This window comes from Contarinia nasturtii, unplaced genomic scaffold, assembly GCF_009176525.2.
Source record: "Contarinia nasturtii isolate CC-2019 unplaced genomic scaffold, AAFC_CNas_1.1 Cnas_scaffold_1037, whole genome shotgun sequence".
Lineage (NCBI taxonomy): Eukaryota > Metazoa > Arthropoda > Insecta > Diptera > Cecidomyiidae > Contarinia > Contarinia nasturtii.
Genome location: NW_022198383.1, coordinates 7,445,429 through 7,465,124, shown reverse-complemented (window position 1 = coordinate 7,465,124; position 19,696 = coordinate 7,445,429). Strand labels below are relative to the sequence as shown.

The following is a 19,696-nucleotide window of genomic DNA, read 5'->3' as shown; positions in this document are numbered from 1 at the left end:
TGAACTTTCCAATGCGATGACATTTCAAGTATATTGGAAGTCACACATTCCACTGGAACACACAATTGATAAGTGTGTAACAAGAGTTTTGTAAATGTGTTTGCACTACTATGAAAATCAATGGAAAGAAGAAGAAAAAATGAAATACGCAAGAAAAACATTAGAAAACATTCGAAACAACGCGAGACAGAGCAACATTAAAATTATCGGAACGTTTTATTTCAAAAACTACAAAAATATGTAACAAACAGCTGATTTGACAGAACCACAACAATTTGACAGAAATCGTATAATTTTTAATAGTTTCGGAAATAATAAACTTATGCAATCGACAGACCATAATCGGGAATTAAAAACAATGTTTGACCGGAGAAATTTATAGTGTTTTGAGTGTATGTTTATTTTGTCGTGTGTTTCTAACGCTGCTGCTGCATTTTATCGCATTCAAGATTCTCCAGCAAAGTCATAAAATTGATTTGTTCATCAAAAACTATATTGATATCGATGGTCGACGAACCGGATGAAGAACCTCTCCAAAGCGAGAAAAATCCAACTGATAACACCAATTTGGGTTACAAAACCGAAGAAGCCCTAAGGTTACTCTGTGATGAAATTGAAACGGTGGTCAAATCCTACGAAACGAAATTCCACAACGAAAGGTATTGTAGTTTTTCATTGTAAACAATCATTGATTACATACAAATGCAAGTAATTTAACTTTGAAATAATTCAAACATGGCCGTCGTAGCTTACTAACAACAGCCAAGAGTGCGTTTGCAAACGCGTATGAGAGTCCGTTGAGTTGGTTCTCCGTGCTGACAACAGTTTTGGTAATCGTTTGTTTGGCACTAACAAAACATTATTTCACCTCAATATGGGTGCTCTTCATATTATTGGCGACCATAACACTGGTCATCTACGAATGCTATCTGCGTCGCACCGAAATATTTCGCAAGGTGCGACTGATTATAAATGAAATTGAATTGGCACAACGATTGTGCAAAGACTGGACGGCGGAAAACTATCCGAATAAAAATAGTCCGCTGTCGCCGTGCGTTACACTTCAGCTATCATATCGAGACGGTCAAATTGTCAATCTGCCATGGGCTCTGCTTGTTAAAAATGACATTATTGTAATCAAACCGGGACAACAGGCACCGGGCGATTGCAGCGAAATCTCACCGCCGGGAAAACGAAAATTCAAAATGGGTGAAACGTACGGAATAGCACAGGTAAATATTTTGCAATAATTTAGAGTTCATTTTTGAATCATATTTGAAAATTGCAGCCAATGGATGCTCCATCTAGGCCAAAAATACGTTCGCCTCTGCCAGATATTGTATGCGTTCTTGAGAAGACACCATTTTTGGATAATTTGCGAAAAATCTTGGACAAATCACCCAAACGTCTGCCAACTATTTACAACGAACAACGTCACTTGGTATGTCACATTCATGCACCGCATAATTTTATGAATCGCATAATTTTAATTTGGTTTTTTATTTCAAACGGTGTTGTGTATATAAATAGCTTATCACGAAATACATTCAACACTGGGGTGTTATCGCGTGTTTAATAATGACATTAATTTTTGCTGCTTTGAATTACAACGATAAATTATACGATGACGTTCAACTCAAATGGATGAATTTATTTCTTGAGTTGCCGGTCTGTGCCATTTTGCCAGTCATAAATGGAATGTTTCCAGTCATGTGGATATGCATTAATTTATGGGGCATCGCACGGCTCGAGACGCATTTGGCCCAACCACAAGCAACAACATTGCTCGAACAACAAAGGTCATTTCAAGAAGACCTAGACACACCCACCCTTGAATGTGAAACATCCAAACTTCCATTCAAAGAGGTTCTATTCAATTGGATACGTTTGTGGCAAGGTTATAGCATGCTTTTGGGGCGTTCCTCGAATGTGGTGCAAGGTAAAGATAAATGATATGATGTGCATTAGTATATCTCTCTGCCGTATTTATGTGCGTATGCTATTGTTGTATTTTAGTCCTTGGCTCTGCAACAGCACTTTGTTGTGTCGACAAAAAAGGAATATTATCGTGGCCAAATCCAACGGCTGAAAAAGTATTTATTTTACGTGATGCGGCCGAACGTGATGGCTCCGATACAGAAAGTGACATTTCCTTTGATTCACATGAGAAGTCCAAAAAATCGGATAAAATTGAAAAAGAAATAAGAATCGCTGAAACCGATCAAAGCACCGCAAATAAAACAACCGAAGCAAGCGCGTCAGCAAACAAAAGAGATAGCGGCCGAATTATTGACACACATCAACATCCCGGTACAGTTGCCGAAGTCCTAGACTTAACCCATGATCAATGTAGCCCGTTCCGCATTGATTTCGATGATCACAGCTGGAAAAATCATATTGATTCATTGAAGCCATTGGGTATGGTTATAATTAGTTTGAATTTTTTGTTGTGTGAAAACTAAATTTTCGATTTAATTTTTGGAACGGAAACATTAGGCTTAGCCATTTTAGTAAACACTTGCGACAGCAAAACACAAGAACACTATTCAAAATTTTGTGCTCATGTCACGGCAGTGGCCACGTTAGACAAAGATTTGGTGCCTGTTACGAATCGGTATGAAATCACTGAAACTCAATTGAATACCTTTATGCATGGGTATGTACTAGACATACCAAATTCGTTTGCTAAAAATAAAAATATGTGTGATTTTTCCGTTAAATTATTGCTTTTGTCATTTTGCCATTTCCATTATTTTAAAATGTTGCATGGCTACATTTTCATTTATCGTTTTCATTTTTTCCCATAAAGAAATGTGCATATTTTTATAATTTCGAATTTGGTTCTTTTTTTATTTTACTTTTTTATCATTCAATTCTCATTGTTTTTTTTTGCTTCAAATGTGCTTTAATTTATACGTTCACCGAACATTTCGAAAGAGTAACGTAAAGTTTGAAATTTACCATAGAAGTACAGGCGATAAAAATATTTTACCATTAATTTTTCTTTTGGAAACAATCGAAGGCGATGTCTTTGTGAATTGGCCAAGCAAATTGGTTTTACTGAAAAGGCAACAACGTTATTCAATCTTGAAGGACAGATAGCCAGTTACATGCATTTGGTAAGTGGCTTAGGAAAAATGAGCCAACACAATGTATTATAATCAGATTTTTTGTTCTTTTTTTAGCAACCTGAAGTAGTGAAAAGAGATATTCGCTTTGCACGCCAACTTCGTATCGCATCAAAAGTCAAGGTATTACTTCCTTTTGTCTCATTTTAATCAAATCAAAGAATAATCTTATTTATTTAATTTGGTATATGACAAAGGTTCCATTTCCACATTGTCTTTCGGTTGTGATACGCGATTTGCAAAGTAACTCATTACAAATGCTGACACAAGGAACCGCCGATATTGTGCTAGATTGCTGCGATGATTTTTGGGATGGACAAGGTATGATTTATTTTCATTTTTTTATATCAACATCTGGCTACAACATGTTTCCCTCAATTACAAAGATCTGCGACCGCTGGGACCTCAAGAACGAAAACGTGCGCAAGATTTTTATCAACGAAATGCTCTAACATCGTATTGCACCGCATTCGCCTATCGGCCGTTGAGACATGGTATTGTTGGTGCGTTAAGCGAAACCGCCTATATGGAACTACCACCAGAGTCTGCATACAAAACTAGCGCTCATCGTGATCATGACCGTGGTGGAATTTACTGTACATTCGATGGTGCCCAGAACAACAATTGCTGTGAACCAACAACAGCTGAACTGAAACATTCAATCAGTTCCGACTCATTGCTATTCTCTGACAACAAAGAAGAAGATATTTGTGATGTTGATGGATGCTTCGAAATGCAATGCCATCAGGTGTTCATTGGCATGGTTACCATGCAATATCAAGCTCAAACCGATATGGTATCGATGATTGAGCGCCTTGAACGTGCCTGCATTCGATTTGTCCATTTTAGCAAAGAGAATGAGCTTCGATCACGAGTTTTTTCCGAAAAAATGGGCCTCGAAAGTGGATGGAACTGTCATATCTCATTGCTTAGCAATGATGATCACAGCAATGCACCATCACCACGTAGCCTATCGGGCAATTTTGAACCAATTGTTACTTCCGCCGTGTCAAACAACGAAATCAATGCTGAAGAAGATGGCACCGAATCCGAACTAAATCGATTACTACCTCCATTTACGTATGTTCTTTTTTTTCTTCTTTTTGCGAAATAATTGAATAACGTTACTTTTTTTTAATGCCTCGTGTAGTGGCTTGGAATCAACTAAAAACTTGAGTTCATCAGCTCCTGGAGCAATCAGTGATGAATTGCCAGAACCAAAAAATGGCAGTTTTGATTCTGACACCAAACACCGTATCTCCAAAGATTCTGCGATGGAAGACGAGAACTGCCGATCGCTTAGCGGTTTCACTGACAGCACAGAACAATCGGCCGCAATCAATTTTGATATGTCGAATCGAGTGAGTTTTGACAATTTAATTACAATATATTCATCAAATAATCCAACATTCTCTATTTCTCTTAATCCAAGGCAAAACTTCCGCGGGGAATAAAGAATATTCGACCACATTTGGAAAATGTCGACAATGTACCCTTACTTGTTAGCTTATTCACCGATTGTTCAGCAGAGGCGACGCGTGAAATGATCATGATAATGCAAAACTATGGTGAGATTGTCGTTTGCATTGGCTCCAGTGCAAGTTCGGCAAATGTGGACATATTCCTTCAGGCTGACTGTAGTATTGCTATTGAGCCACTTTATCCTCAGGTTTGAATATCTCTAATCATATCAAATGCAACATATTTAAATTAATTATTTTATTAGGTCTGCCAAAGCATCGCAGCGTATACCGAATCAAATCTACTGAACAATCGAAATACATTGAATATGCAATGCAAAACGCAGTCGTCCAACCAAAGTGTCAAAAATAAAAAGTGGTTCGAATACGAGAAATACGAACCGACACGTTTTCATCGTACATCCACTATATCACCCATCTATATCAGTCGTCAATTGAATGCAATTCCGTGTTCGGTTTCAATATGTCGTGACGATTCATTTTTGATATTGTCAATGATTGAATTGTCACGCCGATTCACGAATGGACTGTGGAACTGTATTCAGGTAAAAGAATGTTAAACTTTAAATTTAAGAAATTCCCATCGAATTTAATTTACTTTTTATTTATAGTTCTGGGTGTGCTGTGGATGCATGTTGGCTATAATCAATACAATTTGTGCATGTTTAGCACTTCCACCGATCCTGACACCATTTTCATCTATCTACTTAATATGTGTGATAGTGCCTCTGATATCAACCACACTAATTAATAACAAATATGATGCGGACATTATGAATCGTGCAACCTCAAAAAAGCACACAAAATTCGATTCAAAAGTTATTGCATACGTGCTATGTTCCTATGGATTTAAATTCATCCCGACAATCATTATAATGGTTTTAGCATATTGCATGCTGATGTCACATCCAGTCGATGCTCTTAATTTGGACAAGGAGAATTTCTATAAAGAAATTCAAGACACATCAAGATGCTTCATCTTTTATTCAATCATTTTACACTTTGGTATGTATGCCGTATCTCATCTCTGTTGGACATTAATATGCTAAATATTCATTATATTACAGTTATAATCTCAATGAGCTTTGTTCATCGCGACTACTCCATATGGAATAAAAGTCCATTCACAAATAGTGCCTGGCTGACTGTTTGCATCGCAATGTACGCATCTCATGTTTATTATCTGTGCAAATAACAAAATGCCATTAACCGATTTTCAATTTCAGATTGTTGTTTCAAACATTTATTTTTGCACTCAATTTATTGCTTTATGAGAAAATTCTTGAGCAAATCTCTATTTATTGGCCGATTATTCTGTTTCTCGGTGGATCGTTGATAATTGTGTTTTTGATTGTCGAATTCTGTAAATGGCAAGAGTTAAAGTAAGAACAAGTGAAGATAAGGGAGCATTTCTACAAATAATGAACCATATTTTTGTAACTATTTTCAGAGCAAACAGTCGTTATCAGCGGCGTGCCAGATTGGACTTTGGCACAAAACTCGGAATGAATTCACCATTTTAGATCAATCTCGACCAAAATGTTTTTTAGTCAAGAGACTACTTATTATACAAGATCTTCCAGTGAATTATTTTCAATTTTACATGAAGACAAAGAACGAATTACTTAATGATAAATTACAGTTACTTAAAGAATGTTTTTGTTTTTAAATAGATCTGAGCATTTAACCAATTTTTGTTTTTTTTTTTAAATATACTAAAAGCCATTTTATCCTTAATTCTGTCACATATTCTCATTTTATGCTCTATTTTGTACACTGTCAAAGAGATTTTTATTATATTTTTCAAACCTGAATAAAAAACTATTAATAAAAATGCGATTACTCATTGGTTTTGCACAAAAATGTATCACATCGCGTTTGGTGTTTATTTACCGGCCCATATAAATGCTGTATATTCCAGTGGTTCTCATCACAATCCAATACGCGCTCACACAATGACAATTAATGAATACATGTAGAAATGAGACATGTATACAATGTTCTCATCAAAACACTCAGACAAATTTCCAGCTTTCGAGTGAATGAGCCGAAACGAGTACACACAGACTCGTGTTGCGCGCATGTGTTTGTGTGTTTTTCATTTTTCGCTCAATGCTTTTGTCTCTGTCTCTTCATGTTTGTTGTACAAAATATGCGATATTTACCTCTACGTCGTATATTACTTTGCAGTATTAATAAAATAACCAATCTGTAAGCACGTATTCTCGTTTGCATGCGTGTTTTTATTCAATTGAATGTCCATTGTTTTTAATAGATTTAACGCAACAAAATATTTGCTGAATTAAAAATCCCCAACAAAGTGAATATAAGTAGATTTTGAATGCGAAAAAGAACGATTGACGATTTATAAGAACGATTTTCTCCACAAAGTAAACAAAACTTTTTTTATTTGTCAGATAGAACAGCTGTTGATACCGAAGAAAAAAAAACTCTTTGTTCGGAAATTTACTAGTGGAAAAAGTTATATTAAAGAACAACAACAACAACATCGACACATTAAATATTTTTGCGTGCAATTTTCGGTGCACTTTCAATCAAAGTGTAATAAGAACAAACACTTTGAGACAAAGAAAAATTGATTTTTTTTCTTGTTAGAATTTTTCGCCGCTTGGGCAGGTAAAATGACAAGTAAAGTTCGTCCGTCGATTTTTTCGTTCGATATGGATATGGATGTGGATGAAACACCAAAGAAACTTAAAGCAGGTAAGACATTCACCATCGGTAAAGTATGTACACATTATTGCGAAATTATTGGAGCGTTGTGGAAACTATTAATATGATATGTGACGATATATGTTGCTCCAATTGGTGTACATTCTGCGACACTGCGGACAATTTCAAGTGCGTCTTAGAAAATGCGCCTCAATGAATCATTCGCAATTATAAAAATAGCATCTCTCTCTCTCTGTCTGTCTCCGTTTGTTTGTCAAATCGATTCTGTTCTCTCGGTTCTATGAGTTTCTGGAACGTGTTAAAAACAAAACTTAAAACATCGATGACGTCATTTTCAACCAAAAATAATAACCAAACGAGTTAGGTGGAAACGATTAAAAACGTTCTTCTAATAATCTTCTCTTGGAGATTAAAATGAAATCGCAACTAAGCGAGATTGTGAAAATGAATTTTTAATTTGATTATTTGATATTCGTGTGTTACTTCAACATTCAATTTCCGTTAATCAACTGAATGTTATGTGTCAGAATGATAAGAAACAAATCCCCATTATTCTGCTTTCGACGAAATTAACAGATAAAAGTCATCCAATTGATAATAAAAGGAGACTGTCATAAATCATGAAACGATCTTTAGTTGCTGCATTCAAATATATCTTTTAATCATATTTTACAATAGCGAGGCTTAATCATGGCTTTCTTTAGTGTCGGCTATTCAATGCATGGATTTATTCAATTATTTCGATTGATAGTATTACATATTGTGAATAATAGCAATTTATTCATTCATGAACACAAATGACTGTGTTAAGACCAAACAAAACGAAATTTTTTTCTTTTTTCCCTCGAGCCAAAAATTGTCAACGCCTTCATCAGCCGTGTTTCATTTTTTTTATTTCGATTAATAAATAGTCTATTTTCAAATAAATAAGAACAAAATTAACACGATTAATGAATGTTTTCAATGTGACAATTTATCGATAAATTATTGCACGAAAGTGTCAAATAGGTGTGTTTATTATAAAACATTTCTGCCACACAAAAAACGAGAACGAATGTTAGTCAAGTCGCCAAATTTGGCATCGCTATGAAATTACACACGTGTTCAGGTATGTTTTATTGCTTGCTGCAAGTAATTTACCATAAAATGTATTTTTTTTTTTTTTTTCAAAGTAAATTGCCAGTGAAATATAATATGAGACATCTGAATTTATGGCTATGCATAAAATCCACTCAGCTCATTAGAAACGACATTGTCGTATATTAGGTGCAAAATGGCACAACACCATGCATTCCAATCAATGTGAAGTGTCTTTGATTTATCGGTTATATTAATTTCATTTGGGCGGCTTTCCCAACCAATCATAATACTACTATGGCGCGTTCGTACAATATTAAATTGGGCTTGTGAATGTTTGCTGCATTATGATTGATGGCACTTATCTGCGTCAATTGTCTGCAAATAAACTGGCGTTTGAATACGTGTAAATTCAATCAATATGCGAATGAATCGAATTGAATTGTCTCGAAAGTGAATTTAAAACTTTTGAATTTAACATATGTTTGTTGAATTAAATTTAGCTTTTGTTATGCGAATGTTACGGAAGTGTTGATTATTGACTTATATTTATAGCACTTTGAACACTAGCAAAAATGTGTTTTATTTTGTAAACACACAATGTTGAAAGCATTAGCCACTGCATTGGACACCATGAATGAAGCGGTAAATGTGAGCAAATGTGTGTATATGCCGGTATTCGAAACCAAAAGTCACACACGATCACAGTGCCTCATAATAGATGTTCATTTGTTCGTTTAGTAGCCCGATATATACGTTGTGCATGTGTATATTTTTATCGGTTTGCGTCGACCGAAAGAGTGAGAGAACAAAAGATATCTAAATGGTTCTCGTTGTCAGTTCGATATATTCGTCAGATGAACGATGTACAAATGCGATTCATTGTAAATACGCAAAAAGATCATTTCAATAAATTGGCTCGTTTGAAAGTTGAAAAACTCATAATTTACAGTGGAAAAAAGTGGTAACGAGTGTTTTCAATTCGCATTAAACATGTTCAATTGACATAAATGCAATGAAAATTATCAGGAAAATTGTATGGTGCCAAGAACTCAAACATTATTACTGTCAGTGTCTCGTGACACATCGAGAGATTTTTTTTTCACTTGGATGAAAGCAAACATAAAATGAAATCAATCGATAAAATGCCAAAATCCATTATTTATCGTTTAACAAGTTGACGGAAAAACATTTAGACAAATTGTGTGAAAAGTTTTTTCCATTATCAATATTGATTACAATTGGGCAGATAAAATGCTGTACTTTTACTGTAGAATATTTGTTTACTTTTGCATTCGGTCATATGATCACATTTGTTTGCTACACGACTTATATTTCAATTTACAATAATTTGATATTTGACAAGGCCATTTTCATACATTTCCATCTGAATCAATCACCCTCAAAATGTGTAGTACAATATGAGTACAGCACCATCTAGAGCTGCCTTGCGATCGTTTTTGTTTGTTTGTTTTTCAAGACGGCGACTAAGACACACGCTAAAAATATATTTTACAATCATTTATTTTTCGCGTGCGAAAATCATTCATTTACGTTTTAAGTTTCGTCGAACTGAACGCTATAAACGTATTTTTGTATGCATGTGCATCTTAAAATAAACAACCGATTTTCGTTTTGTTTTTGTCATGCCCGTTGACGATGCATTCAACGGCGACAAACATTCGCAAATCGTGTGGTTATTAACCTTATTCATGAGTATTCGGTTAGCAGCTGATTGACTCATTTTTTTTTTTTTTTCAAATAATCATTCGAAATGAAAATAATAAAGAGGTTTGGTATTGAATTTAACGAATAAAAAAAATACCCCACGCCCATGAAATATAACTGATGTGCAAATATTAAATCAAGCATATTTGAATGGTATACGCTTTTCTAATTATATCCAATTTATATTCCACGCGAGAATGAACGCATTTGAAAAACAAAGCAATTGTGAAAATTGCAACCTCAGAAAAAGAGTACACCAAATATTTAACGTGATTATTGACATTTTGGATACGACAAGATGCGTCAAACAGGCTGTTTGAAACAGTTGAATTTTGAGTATGAATACGAAGCAAAAACAAAGCAAAATTAGAATAAAAAATGACATAAGTAGAATTCGTCTAGAAAATCATAATATATTTTCGCAGTGTTTACTTCTATTTTTTAGACAGCTTTTGATGGCACTCCATTTCAATTATTTTCTTATAACTGAGATTGGCAAATACTGAGGCTATGTCACCTAAACTTGAGTTCTTAGCGCCAAACAATTTTATTTATTGTGAAATCTTTGGTTTTAGTATTTTCAAAAAAGAGAATAAATTGTTCGTTTCCACAGATAGTCAAAGTGAAGGAAATATTGTGATAACTTAGCAAACCGACTTCCCTTCAAAAAAAAATTGTTTAAAAGAAGTGTTCTACGTTTTTGAGTGTAAATATGAGCAGTCGGGGTGTTCTTGTCAGACTTGATTCTGTTGATTCGCTCACTGATTTTCCAATTGAGGCCTCATCACCACCGTCAAGAACACCAAGAAGCCCGAGAAGTCCACATACCATACGCGTCGATTACTTTGATAGATCTCGTCTAGGTAATAATTGTAACAGTGCGAATGCTTTAAATGTCATTATTCATTTGTTGACTACAAATTTAAAAATATACGTACGATTATTTACATACTCATCGATTTACAAATATAGCGTTGACTTGAAAGTTCAAACAATACGATTTATATTCTGGTTATTGTTTATAAATACTACACTCCATATGCACAGCGCCTGTATGGTCAGTACTTTGTAATACGGCGTAAGGGCGCTTATATTGTATGCAACGTTGTTTGTTTAAAAAAAAAATTAGAATAAGATCTGTTTATATTGGGGCATTCAAGACGCTCAACATGTTCAGTCAGACCCTACGCAATGCTGTTGAACTCGAATTATAGCATGTAAAACTAACATATAAATATAAATGGGCAAACAAAGAACAAATCAAACTGATATGGTTATCAACAGTCAGAAGCATTGTATGTGCCAAATGACGACAAACATGTTAGCAAATAGAAATCTAACCAAATGAGACTAAACACACGTACGTATACATAAAGTTTGTGTTAGACGCCACATAACTTTTTCGGAACGAAAACAAAAAAAATCCATTTCTATTCAAATTAGAGGTCAGTGGGTATTATCGCAGCTGATTTCAAATCAGTTAGTTGTTGCTGCTTGTCACGATCACTCCGAAAATAGGACTAAACAGTGTTACTTTATTTCACTTTAGTTTAATTTCTCTTGAGAATAGATTTTATTTGAAAAATCGACGTTTTTTTTGTGAGTTTTGTATTTTCAAAAATAAAATGATGAGCTTTTACGGCATACGAAAATCAAGAAGTGAAGCTGAAATCGGCCATTCTGGAAAATCTGATAAAGATAATGGTATTATTTGTTTTCAATAATGTTGCAGAGAGAGAGAGAGAGAGAGAGTACGATAGCGAATTTCGAAATGACGACAACGCATTGTCCGATTATAAATAGCAATAATATTATGTCAAAAAAAGGAAGAGAATTATCACAAATATGCTTGTTTATAACAACGTATTGTCAATCAAATGTATTCCGATTATCTCGAGAAAATGTGATTTCACAATTGAACGAAAATATTTTGATGTGTATTTACTGATAAGGATTCCACAACTTTTTTTTTCTTCCAAAAATATTGATAACTCTGTTATTTATACTTTTATCTCATTCATATATTTTGTGGGTTTAAAAAAAATAGGTAATGAGTCGCCTTCGATAGCTGGCGAAACAGATGGTGATCCGTTGCCAAATGAAATCTCTGCACCATACGAGGTACCTCAGTTTCCAATCGAGCAGATAGAAAAGAAGCTGCAAATACAACGCCATTTGAATGTAAAGTGAGTGTCACATTTATTTCCGTTATTTTCAAATAATGTTACTGTCAAAGTTGTGTTGTGGTGCGCGATGCGAATAAAATTGAACGTGATTTGTACGTAGGAAGAAAAAACATTCGTTGGGGTGCATTTGTTGCTGCCGTGAAATGAATAAGGTTTCGCTTCGATTCACAGTGTTACTTTCCAGTGTTTGCATGAAACACCATATCTACACTCTCATGATTATGTCTTACTTTGTTTTTGGTTGTCTTTGTTTCTTCTTCATCATCACAGTCCGTCATCACAATTTATGTTTTGTTCAATGGAGCTATCGTTACTAGTTGAAATTTAGCCATTGATATTGACGTGTCGTGTGCAATGAATGTTCAATTCACCATCAGTGGTGGTCGCATTTTGTTACGCTAGTGTATTTTCTTAGTTAAAAATAGAGTTTTATTAGTTAAAAAGAAAATCCAGATTTTCAATTACAATTTAAAACATGTTTTCAAATGACATCGATATCGATAAATTTGTTTTCCATCGATTACAATGTCTTGAACAGCCACAGCAGTTTTCCGTTATTCGACGTCCGTCATTAAGGTAATTTACGATTTGTATAAGCAATTAACATATATGCTGTAGTGTTTTTGCAAAGCATATACACGGAAAAAGGTCCATGAAAACCACTGAAAAGTGAACAATTAAAATAGAAAAGCACACCACAAATTTATGGTAATACAAACAAATTTGCATACAAAACATTCATCGGTTACACTTTTTCGTCTTGTATTTAAATTACTTGGCTATAAAACTAACGGCCAACTCGCCCGACACGTACATTTTCCAAATGTTATAACATAGTCGAGCAAAAGTCTAACCACACCATCCAAATAAGTGGAATAATAAATAATAATTAATTGTGAAGTTGAACTCAAAGTATAAGAATTATTGATTTGTACACTGAGCCATTGTGCGATTCAATTAAGTAATTTTCGATTGGCATTGGTTATTGAGTAGCAGACGCCATTTAGTGAACATTTGAATGCCCATTAAACACACAATTTTTGTTGTTGTTTTTTTTTCGTTGTTGTTTTCCAAACATTTCGTGCCGATTCCCTGGAATTTCTGTCTCATAAACGAGTGCATTTGTACCGCGGCACGGTATTCAATTCCGTGCAAATGGTTGAATGAAATGAATCGATTATGGGGAAAATATTTGCGTGGGCTTATGATGACGTGACTTTTCTTTTGCAGAAAGTCTGTTTGTGTCAAGTTCACGAGGTGAATTTTCATATCCATTTCTCTAACACCACCTCTCTCCGTCTTTACTATTGTATGTCACACAATTTAAATGGAATAAGTAAAACACAATGGCAAAGTATCCGTGCCTGGTCAGAGAAAATTGCGTTTATTGAACTTTATGTCAGTGGTTTGAAACGCACATTCGAAGTTTGTGAATTATCACGAATCGCCTAAGAGCAGAGATGTTTGCAGTGTGTATCTTGTCTTAATTTGTCAATAAAATGTGTTATGCACGCAATTATTTTGAGCCAAACAAATTGCCGAAGAATTGGTAAATTAATTATCACACGGTCGTGCGGTCATTTCAATTTTTGTAATGCGCATACACCAAAAGTAGAACGGTCTCAATTTCTCAATGACATTATTCTTCGATTATTAGTTGTTGCGCCTGGTTGCGCCACCATCACACCAAATGGATACTGAATTCATATTTCGCAATCACAAACTGAATCGTTCGAATGCAATTGAGTTGGTTTTTTTTTAAATTAATTGAAATAATTCGGTCTTATTTTACTAAAATTTCTTCTTTCAATTCGATCGCAGGGCATTGGAAGATAGGCAATCTACAATCGGATTGGGAGATACGGCACACACAAGTGATGATATTCAATTTGATGAACATGAAATTGTGCCACATTTTCAACGAGTTTCAATATCTGGCGAAGATACAAGGTAACGAAAATTGATCACAATAAACAAAATTGATTTGAAATGAAAGAGATTTGATAAAATGTTCATTTTATAGCGGTGTACCTTTGGAAGATTTGGAGCATGCATCCAGCCTAATTATCAAAGCACTTGAAATTCGTGAACGTTACATGAGTCTATCGTTGCAATCGTTTCCACAAACAACCGAACGATTTCTTCGAACCGTGCACAATAAAACGATGTCCGACATTGTTGAATACGAGGATAAGCGTACCACAGCAGGTGGGTTAATTATATTTTCTTCAGTCAACATTATATATTCAGAATGGTCGTTGATATGTTTAGCGTAGAATCAAGGGTTGCATAGAATTTGAATTTTTGACCGTCATTTTTATCATTTTTTTTATTTTCCACAATACACATGATATGATATAAAATTTTATTTTATCAGTAAACAACGTAAAAGATCATAGAAAAAGACTTCAGAAAACGAAAGGTAATTCGTTTGATGGGTTTGCGATACATATTATGTCTTTTGTATACCTGAAACGTAATTTTGTTGCATTAATTTTTGTACATTATTAATTTTTTTGTGTATCTATGTTTTTGAAAGACCAGAGAACAAAACGGTTTTAGCCCGATAGTAAACAAAATGAGACAAAAGCTTAAAAATTCTCGTTGGTTCGTAATTTATTATAGAATAATACAATTTGTGAGAGCTCGCAATGAAAGTAAATATAAATTTATGTCGATTTTCTTTGTGTTTCATTGTAAGCATGTGGATTGATAACAAAGTAAACGAATTATAAATCAATCAAAGAATTGATTCCATGTAATAATATACGATAGTTTCAACTTTTTTCTCTTCTCTTTCGGTCTCCTCACTACAATCATTTCAACAGATCATTCTGTTCACGCTCCATCAACAACAAAAAATCCATGGTCTATTGAATTTCCGGGAAATGCTGGCTATCACATCAAGGCTGTTGACGGTGTTTTCAATTTGTTCAGAGACGCCGAATGTTCGGATAATGTAAATTTTCCGTATTTAAAATTGGATGATTTTGTTCAAGACATGAACTCAATATGTGCTATGATGGCCGACGGACCACTTAAATCATTTTGCTATCGCCGGCTCAGCTATTTGAATTCTAAGTTTCAACTGCACGTTTTGTTGAACGAACTACGTGAACTAGCCTCTCAAAAAGCGGTTCCTCACAGGGATTTTTATAATATTCGGTAAGAATACATGCTCTTCGCACTCATGCTTATTTGGAATTTAGAAAAAGGAGTGATGTAATACTCATTAATTCCATTACAGTAAAGTCGATACACATATTCACGCTGCTTCTTGTATGAATCAAAAACATTTGCTACGTTTTATCAAAAAAACATTGAAGAATAATGCCGACGAAGTTGTTACAGTGACCAAAGGTGTGTGTCTTTGACATGTTCTTTATTTTACAATATATATTTGATTTGTGTTTTTAAATTACAGGAAAGTCAATGACTTTAGCCGATGTATTCCAATCGATGAATTTGACAACCTATGATCTTACTGTTGATATGTTGGACGTCCATGCAGATCGAAATACATTTCATCGTTTTGATAAATTCAATGCGAAATACAACCCGATTGGTGAATCACGATTGCGTGAAGTGTTTTTGAAAACAGACAATTATCTCAATGGAAAATACTTTGCAGAAATTATCAAAGTAAATTATTCCAATATAAAACAATATCGAAATGGAATGAATGGAAAATTTAATGTATTTCTTATATTTGCAGGAAGTGGCATCAGACTTCGAAGAATCGTAAGCATGGTTTTTTTTATTTTACTTGTTTTTTTTATGAACTCCCGCAATAAATCATCACTTTTTCTCCCCGCCGTCGCATAGAAAATATCAAAATGCCGAACTTCGTCTATCAATTTATGGAAAGAATCGTGAAGAATGGTCAAAATTAGCCCAATGGGCAATTGATGGAGATGTCTATTCGGATAACATTCGTTGGCTGATTCAAATTCCACGTTTATATGATATCTTCAAAACAAACAACATTGTGAATTCATTTCAAGAGATCATGGATAATATATTTTTGCCATTGTTTGAAGCGACCAACGAACCGGAAAAGCATCCAGAACTACATCGTTTCTTACAATATGTCATTGGGTTCGATAGCGTTGACGATGAATCGAAACCGGAGAATCCTTTGTTTGATCGTGACGTTACTGTACCAGCTGAATGGACTGTCGAAGACAATCCACCATATGCATACTATATTTACTATATGTATGCAAATATGACGGTATTGAATCAATTCAGAAAGTATGTGTTTCATTTAAAAAATTGTACTTCACGATGAATAATGAGTTTTTATTTCTTTTTGCAGAGAGCGTGGAATGAATACATTTGTTTTGCGGCCTCATTGCGGGTTTGTACTTCATAAAATAATATTTTTGTTTTCTTCAATACAATAAATCAAAAATTTATTCTTCATTTGTAGGGAAGCCGGTCCCGTTCAGCATTTGGTGTGTGGATTTTTGATGTCAGAAAATATTTCACACGGTTTATTGTTGCGCAAAGTGCCTGTTTTGCAATATCTCTATTATTTGGCTCAAATTGGTATTGCGATGTCACCGCTCAGCAATAACTCATTGTTCTTGAACTATCATCGAAATCCACTTCCCGAGTACTTGGCACGAGGTCTCTGTGTCTCCCTAAGTACCGACGATCCACTTCAATTTCACTTTACTAAGGTTTTTTTTATTATATTTTCATACCGTTTTTTTTTCGTTCTCTAGCATTAATCGATTTTGTTCGTGAAATTTTAGGAACCACTGATGGAAGAATATAGTATTGCTGCACAAGTATGGAAACTTAGTTCATGTGATATGTGTGAATTGGCAAGAAACAGGTGATTATTTCATTCAATCCAATTTGATTTGGAAGAATATTTTTAAATTAATTATTCTTTTTCGTCCAGCGTTCTTATGTCCGGGTTCCCTCATAAGGTAGGTCCTTTTGTTCTTGTCTCACAGAATGTGGATAAAATATATTGACTCATTCAAATTCGATAATTACAGATGAAACACCACTGGTTAGGACCAAACTATACACGCGAAGGCGTCGCTGGAAATGACATTACTCGCACAAATGTAAATACAATACATGACATTCAAATGGTTTTATTCATACTCATTTTTTTTCTATACAATTTTAGGTGCCAGATATTCGTGTGTCATATCGTTACGAGACGCTCATAGATGAGTTGACAAACATTTTTAGCAAATACCTCATAAAATGAATTTATATACCCACATTTTGTTTTTAATTTCAAGTATAATATATTTAATGTATTTAAAAAAAAAAACAAATAAATGAATAATATACGAATTCTTTCTTTGAATCAAATAAAATTAATTATAAAATGTGTAAACATCACTTTTATTCACTAGTAAAATGAAATGTTTTATTGAAATTTATGACGGTTTGACAGTGGCATTTACGATGGCTTTGGCAGCGGCTTGGGTGACAGCTGCAATGGTAGTAGTTGATACTTTCGGGTCTGGCATATGAAAGAATAAAAGTTTGAAACCAGCCGCTAGCAAAAAATGTGCCAGAATAATTCCGGCGATCAAGAAAATAGATAGTTTTGAATTTTTTAGTGCTGGACTTAAAATAATTATTAACACGGTGCCAGTTGACAATGCAGCGCCAAAGACAAGCAACCACTGCAGAAATGAAATTTGAATAACCCAAAGGACCGACACAGGAATGTAGATGCCCTGTTAAAGAAAAAAAGTAACAAATCTTTATTTTAAAAAACCACACAACCTTTGCACTATTTATACTCAAGATAGTAAGTAGTCATTTGAATCAAATGTGAAAATTGTTTCAAAGAACTTACCAATGAATAGCCGTAGATACAAATTAAGGTCAGTAAACTTGGTGTGAAAACACCGTTCTGCAATGTTAAAAGAGATGTTTTGAGGTTAGATCATGTCAATTGATTCATTCATAAGCAGAATTTTTTCAAATTTACCTCGTCTTGAATCAACTCAGTATCAACTGGTTGTGCTGTCCATTTGAATGCAGCCCACAATGCAAACGGTACCAAAATAACATAAATGACAATGGTTGTTGCTGCAGTTGATACCAGATTAAAATTGTAACGCCATTCGTAATTTACATTCGCATCATTCAGATAACTTGCTATGTTTCCAGCAATGGCAATGGAGAATACCTTCAGAAATCGGATGTCAATTTATAAAATGGCATTTTCGTTTTGAAAAGTAAAAATGTTACCAGAGTGACAACAATCCAAAATGGTCCATATAAATCGGGATTCGGTGCAATGTCTTGCTTAATGTAGTGAACTGGTGCGCGTCGTGGTACTATCGCTGATACAATACGCTCCCATACGATGTTTGCATCAACATTAAAAAACTGTTGATAAAACTCAATGCTGAATATGGAATGATTACTTCTTGGGCTACTATCAATATCATCTGCACCTTTAATGGAAATGCGCAAAAAGTCATTTAGTTCAGTTTTCGAGATGGAAAATATTTCGATTGTACTTACCATGCAATGGTGACGACTTTTGACGATCTTCATTTTGTAGAATATTCACACTTGCACTCATCGAATTGATAAGATCTTGGAGTGGATCGTTAGTGGTCGATTCATTTGATGTTGTTGTGGCATTTTGATAAGGTGACCGCTGTCGATTCGGCGAATTCACATTGATTTCCGCACTTCCACCATATGTTTGTGTTCCATGCACTGGTGAATATTCTTTGAACGATAGTAAATCGTCGGAATTCATTTTGAAATAAAAGTAATTGCACTGATTTAAAATTTATTCGCCGAAAAAATGAAATAACACGTATTCGTTCTTGATTTAGTTTTGTTATGTCTTATTTGTACAAATTTACATTGTGACGTTTCATGGCTGTCAATATGTATGTCTATGTCATTCTATGTGATTTAGTGTGCTGCCCTCTGTGAATTCATCATACAAATACCGCATTTAAAATCTACTCACTTTTTGGATGAACATTTCACTCATTTTCTTATTATGTATCATTGTGATAAATATAAATTGTACGTTTTATGATTATCATTGCTTGTTAAATAGTAAACAACCGCTGGAAGATCTTCGAGGTGAAATGGCCATCAAGCGTTTTATTTATTTAAAACAAAAAAAAAACATATGAAATGGCATTCGTTTGTAGAAAAAGAGGTGTTGTGTATTATCCATGCAATTTATTCTACGAATTGAGCATGTAAAGCAAATTAAAACAGAGAAAGAGAGATAGACATAGATTTTTCAGTGTAACTAAATTTTCATTTCTATCTTTTCCATTCGGTTTCAATACAATCAATTTTCTATTCGAATGGCACAGTTTTTCTTCGAACATGACTTGGATGCTGTAGAATAAATTTGTTCTATTGGGTGCAGAGAATTTGT

General features: G+C 34.3%; 3 protein-coding genes across 11 annotated transcripts; 2 read left to right on the top strand and 1 right to left on the bottom strand.

The window, feature by feature from the left end:
- The first annotated feature begins 1 nt into the window (after position 1).
- Positions 2-6,296, top strand: LOC116343852 (transmembrane protein 94). Of its 3 annotated transcripts, none has more exons than XM_031772126.1 (17): positions 3-659; positions 749-1,232; positions 1,289-1,441; positions 1,531-1,939; positions 2,017-2,418; positions 2,497-2,656; positions 3,023-3,119; positions 3,186-3,251; positions 3,326-3,449; positions 3,515-4,208; positions 4,279-4,489; positions 4,561-4,797; positions 4,855-5,154; positions 5,221-5,614; positions 5,677-5,770; positions 5,836-5,991; positions 6,060-6,296. In XM_031772126.1, exons 1-17 carry the CDS (start codon positions 505-507, stop codon positions 6,130-6,132), a joined length of 4,209 nt encoding a protein of 1,402 aa, XP_031627986.1. In that variant the 5' UTR covers positions 3-504; the 3' UTR covers positions 6,133-6,296. The 3 variants fall into 3 exon arrangements, with proteins under 3 accessions (XP_031627988.1, XP_031627986.1, XP_031627987.1); XM_031772127.1 differs by having other exon boundaries at positions 4-659; positions 2,497-2,614; XM_031772128.1 differs by lacking the exon at positions 5,836-5,991 and having other exon boundaries at positions 2-659.
- A 516-nt stretch (positions 6,297-6,812) lies between these two features.
- On the top strand, positions 6,813-17,616 carry LOC116343805 (AMP deaminase 2). Of its 7 annotated transcripts, none has more exons than XM_031772054.1 (17): positions 6,813-6,999; positions 7,226-7,333; positions 12,156-12,294; positions 14,116-14,244; positions 14,318-14,502; positions 14,672-14,716; positions 15,123-15,459; positions 15,542-15,654; positions 15,719-15,936; positions 16,010-16,035; positions 16,120-16,548; positions 16,613-16,654; positions 16,727-16,979; positions 17,055-17,137; positions 17,207-17,234; positions 17,307-17,378; positions 17,444-17,616. In XM_031772054.1, the coding sequence occupies exons 2-17, from the start codon at positions 7,252-7,254 to the stop codon at positions 17,525-17,527; spliced, it is 2,265 nt and encodes a 754-aa protein (XP_031627914.1). In that variant the 5' UTR covers positions 6,813-6,999; positions 7,226-7,251; the 3' UTR covers positions 17,528-17,616. The 7 variants fall into 7 exon arrangements, with proteins under 7 accessions (XP_031627914.1, XP_031627913.1, XP_031627909.1 ...); XM_031772053.1 differs by having other exon boundaries at positions 6,827-6,929; positions 7,027-7,333; XM_031772049.1 differs by lacking the exons at positions 6,813-6,999; positions 7,226-7,333 and adding exons at positions 9,218-9,344; positions 10,722-10,971.
- A 30-nt stretch (positions 17,617-17,646) lies between these two features.
- LOC116343807 (protein YIPF1) lies at positions 17,647-19,163 on the bottom strand. Its single transcript, XM_031772057.1, has 5 exons — positions 18,808-19,163; positions 18,529-18,737; positions 18,266-18,466; positions 18,131-18,187; positions 17,647-18,008 (listed from the first exon to the last, which is right to left on the bottom strand). Exons 1-5 carry the CDS (start codon positions 19,049-19,051, stop codon positions 17,703-17,705), a joined length of 1,017 nt encoding a protein of 338 aa, XP_031627917.1. The 5' UTR covers positions 19,052-19,163; the 3' UTR covers positions 17,647-17,702.
- Between the last annotated feature and the right edge of the window lie 533 nt (positions 19,164-19,696).